The following is a 9,550-nucleotide window of genomic DNA, read 5'->3' as shown; positions in this document are numbered from 1 at the left end:
CCATATTTGACCCAACATTGGGTTGAAACAACCCAGCATTTTTTAGAGTGCATATATATATACGATTTTAGAAAGATCTTTAGATCTTAGGTCTTGCAATGTATTAAACGTTAAAAACTGAGATGCATCTGTTTGTTATTCTCTTCCAGGTGTTCCTGAGCATTGTTGAGAGCAAAGCAGCAGGATCTCTATTTCTCCAAAAAATAAGGACATGTGAAAAAATTGAATAGGGCATCATCAACTGAAGCAGTAAGCTCACGACACATATTTTAGTAATCTGAAGGACCATAGTGGTGTTCCTGGGTCTGTTAGTGTACAAAAGGTTTTCAGTAGCATCTAGAAAACTTTTCGAAACATTTTCGAAGCGCGGACAATTTAGACATGGAGGTTGCAGCCGATCAGTCTCGATGGATGGCCCATCATCATGCGGTACTCAACGGCCAGCACCCAGATTCCCATCATCACGGGCTTACACACAATTACATGGAGCCCATGGCACCTCTTCTACCCCCGGACGAGGTGGATGTGTTCTTGAATCACTTGGACTCGCAGGGGAACCCGTACTACCCCAGTTCTCGGGCTAGAGTATCATACGGTCAAGCGCACGGTAAGATGTTTCTTTACTTCAAATTTCTCTCGCATGAAGTAGGCTACATATCATATTTTGCTGACAGAATATCTGTCTTATATGCATATGTTATTATGCAATTTCCTAGACATATTTCAGCCACACTTTACATTTGTCATGCAGCAAAATGTCTTATAAGTTACATAATACGATTTGTTTATTTATTTAACAGGCTAAGTGGTAAATGTGACCTTGTTTATGAAGCTGTTTGAAATAGTAGGCCCATTGTTACTGTTACTGCTAAATATTTTTTTATTCATATTTAAATGTGTAACATTAATGTAACATCTTAAACTAAAATCTCCATATTTATAGCGAAAGATATATATATTTTTTTACGCGGTTCTTTGGTTTTATAGCCTACTTATGTGCTTAAAAAAGTTTTAATAAACCTGACATACTTTATGCCCATTTTGGGTCAGTTGGCTATATATATAAAGCTAGTAAAATCTCTAGAACAACCGTTTTGTGCGTGTAAACCCGAAATATTTCGATGACTTTTTCGTTCACGGGCTTTGAAGTGAAACTAGGCTAGTGCTGCCCTAAATACGACTGTTTTATCGCTGAGACGTCTCGATACTTAAATAAAGATATGGTAATGTAAATGTTTTTGCTATTGCTTTGCACAAAACTATATTAGGCTATGCATAGGACTATGTAGCTACCTTGCAGTTACAAATCAGGCCTATCGCATTTCTTGAACTGTCTCTCCAAGATCCATATCTCCAAGATATGCGTGTCGAAATGTAAAGAATAAGAAGAAAAATAAAATGTCCAGCGAATGACTTGATGAGGAAAGGGAAGTTCGTGTCAGGGAGAGAGAGAGAGAGGGAGAGGGATCAAGGCACTTCCCGGATGCCAAATCAAAACGAAAAATTCCCGATGAACTTCTTAGTTCAAGCGTCTAATTTGTGCGAACAACAGGCTGTAGTGAGAAGGCTTCGTTAAAAAAAAGCTGTCGTTTGTCGCTTTTGTAAGGAGATTTTACGTCTGGTTCTTAGGAGTAGGTGCGTTTTTTGAGGAAATCGCGTCGAGACTAAGGAAAATATATTTTAAGGGTTAGCGTGCAGTTTGAACAAACACTGGACTAAACACTGGACGGTTTTGTGTGTGTTGCATAACTGATATTTAAGATTGAAGTTTTATCTCAATGTCAGGTTTGTATTGTTCGAGTACGGAATCAACAGGTGAGAGTGAACATTAGACATGTTGTTCTTTGAAACAAACTGGTGTTTTTGGCAAAAACAGCAATTTCGCTGGTCATTTTCATTTCGAATGGAACTTTATGTTCGTTTCTGTCTTGTATTTCTCAGCTCGTCTCACGGGAAGTCAGGTCTGCCGGCCACACCTCATACACAGTCCCGGTATTCCTTGGCTGGACAGCGGGAAGGCAGCGCTCTCCGCCGCCCACCACAACGCCTGGGCGGTCAGTCACTTCAGCAAGCCTGGCCTGCACCCCGCCAGCGCCGGCTACCCGTGCAGCAGCAGCACCAGCACCGCTCCCGTCTCCTCCCTCACATCCGCAGCCCACTCCAGTCCACATCCCCTCTACAATTTCCCCCCAACCCCACCGAAAGACGTCTCACCGGACCCCGGTCCTTCTTCTCCGATCTCCACCACTGCAAGAATGGATGAAAAGGAGTGCATCAAGTACCATGTGTCCATCGCCGATGGGATGAAAATGGAGGGATGTAGTCCTCTTCGGGGAAGCCTGGCTATGAGCGCCCAAACACCGTCCACGCATCATCCCATCCCAACCTACCCAACGTACTCTCTGCCCGCGCCACACGAGTACGGCGGGGGTCTGTTTCATCCTGGTACCCTCCTCAGTGGATCCGCTTCAAGCTTCACACCTAAATGTAAAAGCAAGACACGGTCGTGCTCAGGTGAGTTTCATTAAGCTCTGACTCGACCATGAAGTGATGAGTAGCCTTGCCAAGGCTAAATGGGCATATTTAGAGACACATTGGCTTAGAGAGCATTTTTAAAAAAGCATTTTTATATCAGCTGTCGAAATGTAACATTTATAAAGAACGAGGATATATGTAATGTTTTAAAATAATTACATTTAACCAAATAGCCTGCCAGGCGTCCTGAAAAGTTTACTGGCCTAGAAAATCTCAATTTTCCATTATCACAGTTGTTGTTGTTTTTCTCAGATAGGCCTGTTTGAGAAATAGTTTTAGTTTTATATGGAGTTTACTTATTTTTTGTCTAATTAGATTAATTCGACCACCATTTTAGGAATCTCCCTCGAGGCAACTATACACCGCGATTTTTAAATTATGACACACAAGTTTCAGCGGCTCTTAAAATGCCACACCAAAATACACCACTACTCGAAAGCGTGGATCACTTTAAAAGACAAAAAAAGTGGTTATCATGCATAAACTAACCAAGGCCAACTGTTTAGTGTAAACACTCTGTAAAAAACAAACAAACACACTATACACTGGTGCTCCACACACAAAACCAAAATCGATATTTCTTTTTTTAACTAATATAATTGATTGAATTATTAAATTAATTCAAAAGAGGAGCCAAAGTTACAACATGCATTGTATAAGTTTATTGGATTTTTCGATCATGCTAAATTTAAATACTGGTGAAGGAATTTCAGTTAAAATTAGATAAATGATAAAGTAAAAAAAACCCCAGATATTTTTGAGGTGCTGTGATGAAAATGGCTTGCGTAAAATGACAAATAAAGTCAAATAAAAAGTGGAAAATTGAGCTTTTGCGCAAATTGTGGCTTTAATTATTAAAAACACAGGTACCTCCAGATCCAGAAAGAAGTTTTTTTTTGTATTTGTTTTTTCTCTGCTCGTTAGGCCTATTTGGATGAATGATTTTATTTGACGGGCTGCGTGTTGCCTCATATTTAGCTTTAAATTAAGCCCTTATTGCACTTAAAACGTTGAGGAGTCACGACGCGCTGGCTCCAGACATATCCTGTATAACTTCAGCTGAACAAATCACGACATACTCCCGCCTCCACCTTCCACGACCCCAATACTAACAAAACCCCGGCGGGGCAGGCCTTCACAGGCGACAGGACCCTGCTGTTTGTGTGCTTATTTATGCACGACCTCGGCCTGATGCACCGCTAACGAACTTTATTTTGAACTATTATTTGTAACACTTTACATCAAAGTTACATTACACTACACATGTTGGCCTACTTATGTGCAATTATTATTATTACATATGACAATAGAAATAACAATGTGTAAATACAAGGTGCTTCATAAATTAATGAATAGTAAATATAGTGTTTTATTATTAACATACTCAATAACACAGAAATACAAAATATGTCCTTATCATGGTTTTAACTTTTTATGTATTTATTTAGCCAAGCTATGGATGTGGAAAATGCCTTGTGCTGAAAATGTTGTTAGGATTGAGTGTGTATTGGTGAATGGAACCATTTTGAACTTCATAGTAATTTTTTTTTCCATTCTTTAGTTGTAGAGATTCAACGCAAACAATCAAATCAATATCACAAACATGATTGAGCACTGACAGGAAAAACAAAACAAAACACTTCGAATTAGGGTTACCTTTAATTATTCACCCCATTTGCAGGCCCGTTTTCACCTAACACACCCAGCACCAAGTTTCAGTACATTTAAAATGCGAGTGATACTTCTAACCATGTCAAGCCTAAACAGAAAATGGAATGAAAATGACTGAATTACAACACATCACATACATTTCAAAAGAGCATCCATTATCCGGGTGGATTCTTTTCTCTGGTCAGGGTGGGACAGCGACTAGCTCACATTATAATGTGAATAATAGACAGGTGCTCAGGGGAGTGAGGAGGAAGAGCATTTAGGGAGCATTCAAGCAGGTTAGGGTGCTTTACTGTGATATGACACCTGAGAATAGAACAAGCCGGGACAGCTGGCTGATAAACATGATTGGGATGTATAACAGAATGAACTCACATTTTAAACACGTTCTTGTCTTGAAAATGTTGTAGCTGCAAAAATAGACTGATATTATTTAGTGTTCTTTCTGTAGAAGATAAATGAAAAAGTTTGTCTGTAGGTAATTTAAGAGTAGATCCTGGATGTACTGCTCATTTTCCACTTAGTCACACTTTGTAAAAAAATGTTATTTCAACCACAAACACATGCACAATCACAAATTCCGATATCAATTATGTAATACATCCAGCTCTGATGAGTGATTCCAGTGTGGATGTAATGTTAGATATTGTCTAATTAACTTGGGAGTTGTTTTTCTTTGTCCAGACCATGCCTTTGCATGACCCTGTGTTCCTGTATTGTAGATGTAGTGCGAACCTTTTAATTATATAAATTTCCCTTTGCTTTCCCTCCACTTGAATTCTGCACAGAGGGGCGTGAATGTGTGAACTGCGGAGCCACCTCCACCCCGCTGTGGCGGCGGGACGGAACGGGCCACTACCTCTGCAACGCGTGCGGCCTGTACCACAAGATGAACGGCCAGAACCGACCCCTTATCAAGCCAAAGCGCAGACTGGTGAGTCGATGAGCCCTCCAGAATTCTTTCAGTTCCTCACACACGTGAGAAAGAGGGCTAAATAGGAGCACTGAGCAGAAAGCCTGAGCACAATTCCAGGAAAGTTATATTTTCCCTATAATCTTCCTGGAATTGTTTGTCGCTCTCGCCCCCTGGTGATCCCCTACTCTGCCTGTTACAATACTGCTACTATTGCCATTGTTCCTGCTATCATTATTGCTTCTAGTTCTGATACTGTCACTGATACCAATGCCCATGCCGGTACAATTATCACCACTCCATACTAAGAGAAACCTGTTGCCACACTATTGTCTGAGTGCATCTGTTTAGATCTAGCAGTTTGATCTAGTTGTTCATTTTCTGGGGGTGTTTAGAAAGCCACATGCCATTGGTTTTGTTTTGTGTGGCTGGCTTATGATTCTGGCTCCATTTTAGAATCGCTGCCAGCATGATTATCTCGTTTAATCTTGATGAGATGTTTAAAAGCAGATTTTGTTCGTTTGATTTATCTTAATGGCTTTTTGCAAAACTAAAGTTTCAAGATTATTTTGCTGTTTACTTGAGAAATCATTAAGATGTGTGAAAAGTCAAACTTGATTATGCTTTGGTTATTAATCTCCGGTTTTTCTGTGGTTCATGGACAGCTTTAAAAGAAGGCCCTGTGCTTTTATTGAAATATAAATCATAATTCGTTGGAATAAAATACCTGGGACGGGTGACAGTTTTTTTCAGCATCAGGATACTGTGAAAACAGATGACTTTTCAAAGAATACAATCTATAGCTGCATTTTCCTTTTCACATAATCTTATTTTATCCTTTAGCAGGTGAAACTCTATATCTCTACCTCTGTCTCTTTATTGAGTCATTTTTGCAGTCTTTCAAAACATGATGTAATATTATATAGAGATTCATTTTGGAGACACAACAAGCAGTTTAATTGAGTGAGGCCTCTTTTTCTATCAGCCATGCGCCATAATTTAATTTTCACTTGGCTAAGTGACCATCAGAGTGTAAATACAAGTGAGGGAATCTTATTTCCACACTTACATACTCAGCAGGAGAACCATGAGCCTTGTACTGAATTACAAATAGAGCGAGATATTCAAAGAGAAAATCAAAATATGAATTGTAAGACTCCTTAGTTCCTAATTATGATGATTATTTTTATTTTTAGCAGTGTAGGTGTAACATAGCTTTTCCAACATTTGAGTTTTTTTTCCCCTTTAGTCTTTCTCTATATGTTCTCATGGTGAAAAAAACGCCACATGGTTTTCCATGGAGTCAGAGTGCTGGCCCATGCTTTTGCATTTTGGGCTGAAGTGTTTTCAGAGCGCTGTTCAAAGGCCATCCAGTTGTTTCCTATCCGGATATCTGCCCGGGCCCGATAAGGAAGCCAGGCTCCCGGGTGTTTCCGTCTTCAACAAACCCGGCTGAATTTTCTCTGGCCCCGGCAGGCCCGAATGACATCTACTGTAAAGCGATTATCAGAGCACTATGTGTGAAGGGGCTGGGGCAGGGATTGGAAAATAAATGGATTTATACCATTTGCTCTCTTGTTTGTCATGCTCGACTGGCACTGAGTTGAAGTATCGGAATGTGTGTTTTTGTTGTCGTCTGCGTTTTAATTTTATTCATAGCGGGGTTTTTTTTAAAAATTCAGATCCAATTTTTAAAAAAAATTATTATTTTTTTTTTACAAAAGCTCAATAGAAATTATGTAAATCGTTAACGAACACAAACTGCAAATGTTATAGGCTATGTGTCGGACTGCGGGGGAATTGCGTTGTATGCTTATAAATGTTATTCATTATATGTGAAAAAAATTATCCGTAATTGTCAAAAAGCGAACAGTGGATTGATGACCCTGTTTTGCAGTCGCCACGCCCACTGAAGCGTTTGATTCGCGGCATCAAGGCCGAGCAGTGTATCGAAACGTTATAAATTAATGATCTGTCTAATGTATTTACCCAAATATGGCAGAGCTTATTAGATACAGCTCAGAATAAAACGAATTTCATCAGGCACCGTTTTTTCTAATCAAGGCACAAATTGGAAAATTGAATTTGGCGTGTTTAAATAGGCTATATTCAATTAACCCAAGGCGACTCCCTGGTAAGAGATTTCATATGTCCAGGCCGCATTTGCTTTAATGTTATTTGGGGATAGTTTTGAAATGCTGTCTGGTGCAGAATACACATAGCATGAGTGAGTCATAATATTCGTCACCCCATCAGATTGTTATCATGAATGCATTTTCTTCAACCCAAAGCCCATGTAACCCCTGATTGATATTACAGTGTGGAAAATAGAAATGCAGGACTGAGGTTATGTAGTCCATTCAACGATTGGATTCGGTACAACAACAAAACATATCTAAAAGATAAGCCACAGAAGGCCTCGTGCTACTGTAAAAAAAATCGGTGGGAACAGCAATATGATTAAAAAAGTTACATTTATCATTACAAGCTTCCGCCACGTTAATATAATGCATATGCCTATTTAGACTTTTTACAGTTGTCGAGCAACTTCATGCAAACAGGCTCGGGCACAAATTGGAAAATTGAATTTGGCGTGTTTAAATAGGCTATATTCAATTAACCCAAGGCGACTCACTGGTAAGAGATTTCATATGTCCAGGCCGCATTTGCTTTAATGTTATTTGGGGATAGTTTTGAAATGCTGTCTGGTGCAGAATACACATAGCATGAGTGAGTCATAATATTCGTCACCCCATCAGATTGTTATCATGAATGCATTTTCTTCAACCCAAAGCCCATGTAACCCCTGATTGATATTACAGTGTGGAAAATAGAAATGCAGGACTGAGGTTATGTAGTCCATTCAACGATTGGATTCGGTACAACAACAAAAAATATCTAAAAGATAAGCCACAGAAGGCCTCGTGCTACTGTAAAAAAATCGGTGGGAACAGCAATATGATTAAAAAAGTTACATTTATCATTACAAGCTTCCGCCACGTTAATATAATGCATATGCCTATTTAGACTTTTTACAGTTGTCGAGCAACTTCATGCAAACAGGCTCGGAATTATACACTCTAAAAAATGCTGGGGTTGAATACAACCTAGTGCTGGGTAAAATAGTGACTAACCCAGCAATTGGGTTGTTTTGACCCAGCGGCTGGGTCAAAACAACCCAATTGCTGGGTTTGTCCCTATTTTACCCAGCACTGGGTTGTATTCAACCCCAGCATTTTTTAGAGTGTACGTTTTAAAATTGCTACAGCCTTTTTAGATGCCCACGGGATTGTTTAAAAATGTATACATTGTCGTTTTGGATAGTGGACGCTTTCATTTAGTTCACAACATTGAATATTTTTGGGGGTTTTCTTGTCTACAGTCTGCTGCGAGGCGAGCTGGCACCTGCTGCTCGAACTGCCAGACAACCACGACCACTCTGTGGCGGCGTAACGGGAACGGTGACCCGGTGTGCAACGCCTGCGGGCTCTACTACAAACTCCACAACGTGAGTATTAAGAGCCGCAAACACTGAAAGTGACAGCGAAGTGGTCAAGTGGGCGGACAGCTTGTATCGATTGAGGAGAGGGAAGACTGAGGCCGGGGACGCAAAGCCGGCTTTCCCTGTCAGACAGAGCCCGTTGACCGTTTTCGTTTTAGATGAATCCAGCATTGTTTCAAAGGAGGGCGTTATTCCCAGGAGGGACGGCAGGGCGGGTCTGCCATTCAAGATACGGCGTCAGTTATAGGCTATCAATTCGGAGTTGTCTGAAACTAGCGTTTTTAATGTTAAGCTTGGCTGCGATCTATTTAGCAGACGAATTAATACATTTCACTTTAATGAAGCAAGCGAAACAAAGGAGGAAAAAAAAAAAACAGAACTGCGTGACAGCTGAGCTGCTGAATTGCTTTTTTCCCCCATGTTTAGTTTTCGTTTTAAATTCAACCCTGAAAGCATAAAAGACTACATTATACACTTTGATGTAGGCTTTAATTTGAGTAAAATACTACATCTAATAAATGCGTAATACAAAGAATTTTACAGAACATTTTCGGTGCCATGGATAGAAGCTATCTTAACATAAAAAACAGGTTGTACTTTTTTTTATATATGAAACGCAAAAATTGTTTTATATGTGTGAAAATATATAATATAATAAAATGATAGATAATGACAGATTTGATTGTAATGTCATATAAAGATTCTAATCTATAGACTACTGTTCTGGGGTGCATTTCCCGAAAGCAACTATGGTTGTAGATGGCTAAATATGCTTTTGGGAAATGCACCCCTGATCTACTGTTGCTGTGTTTTCCTGGTTAATTTTCTCAAACGTCCATTTAATTAACTTTTGCATGTAAAATGTATCGATACTTCTGTAAAACGTACTTCCTTTGTGCTCATCTTTAACAACCCGGTCTCATTTTCAA

The 9,550-nt window shown here is 39.5% G+C and overlaps 1 protein-coding gene across 4 annotated transcripts in view; it reads left to right on the top strand.

Moving 5' to 3' along the window:
* The window catches only part of LOC107573143 (GATA-binding factor 2-like), a 14,108-nt gene extending 5,132 nt beyond the window's left edge, over positions 1-8,976 (top strand). For 2 of the 4 annotated variants that reach the window (XM_016259589.1, XM_016259588.1), the window contains exons 2-5: positions 150-607; positions 1,942-2,514; positions 4,983-5,140; positions 8,502-8,976. In XM_016259589.1, coding sequence (XP_016115075.1) covers positions 382-607; positions 1,942-2,514; positions 4,983-5,140; positions 8,502-8,654 — 1,110 coding nt within the window. In that variant the 5' untranslated portion in view covers positions 150-381 and the 3' untranslated portion in view covers positions 8,655-8,976. Of the gene's footprint in view, positions 1-149; positions 608-1,533; positions 1,816-1,941; positions 2,515-4,982; positions 5,141-8,501 lie in introns of those variants that run through there. The other 2 variants (XM_016259590.1, XM_016259591.1) reach the window with 2 other exon arrangements.
* The last annotated feature ends 574 nt before the right edge of the window (positions 8,977-9,550 follow it).

Source organism: Sinocyclocheilus grahami, unplaced genomic scaffold (assembly GCF_001515645.1).
Source record: "Sinocyclocheilus grahami isolate Dianchi unplaced genomic scaffold, SAMN03320097.WGS_v1.1 scaffold1875.1, whole genome shotgun sequence".
NCBI lineage: Eukaryota > Metazoa > Chordata > Actinopteri > Cypriniformes > Cyprinidae > Sinocyclocheilus > Sinocyclocheilus grahami.
This window is presented reverse-complemented; position numbering and strand designations above follow the sequence as displayed.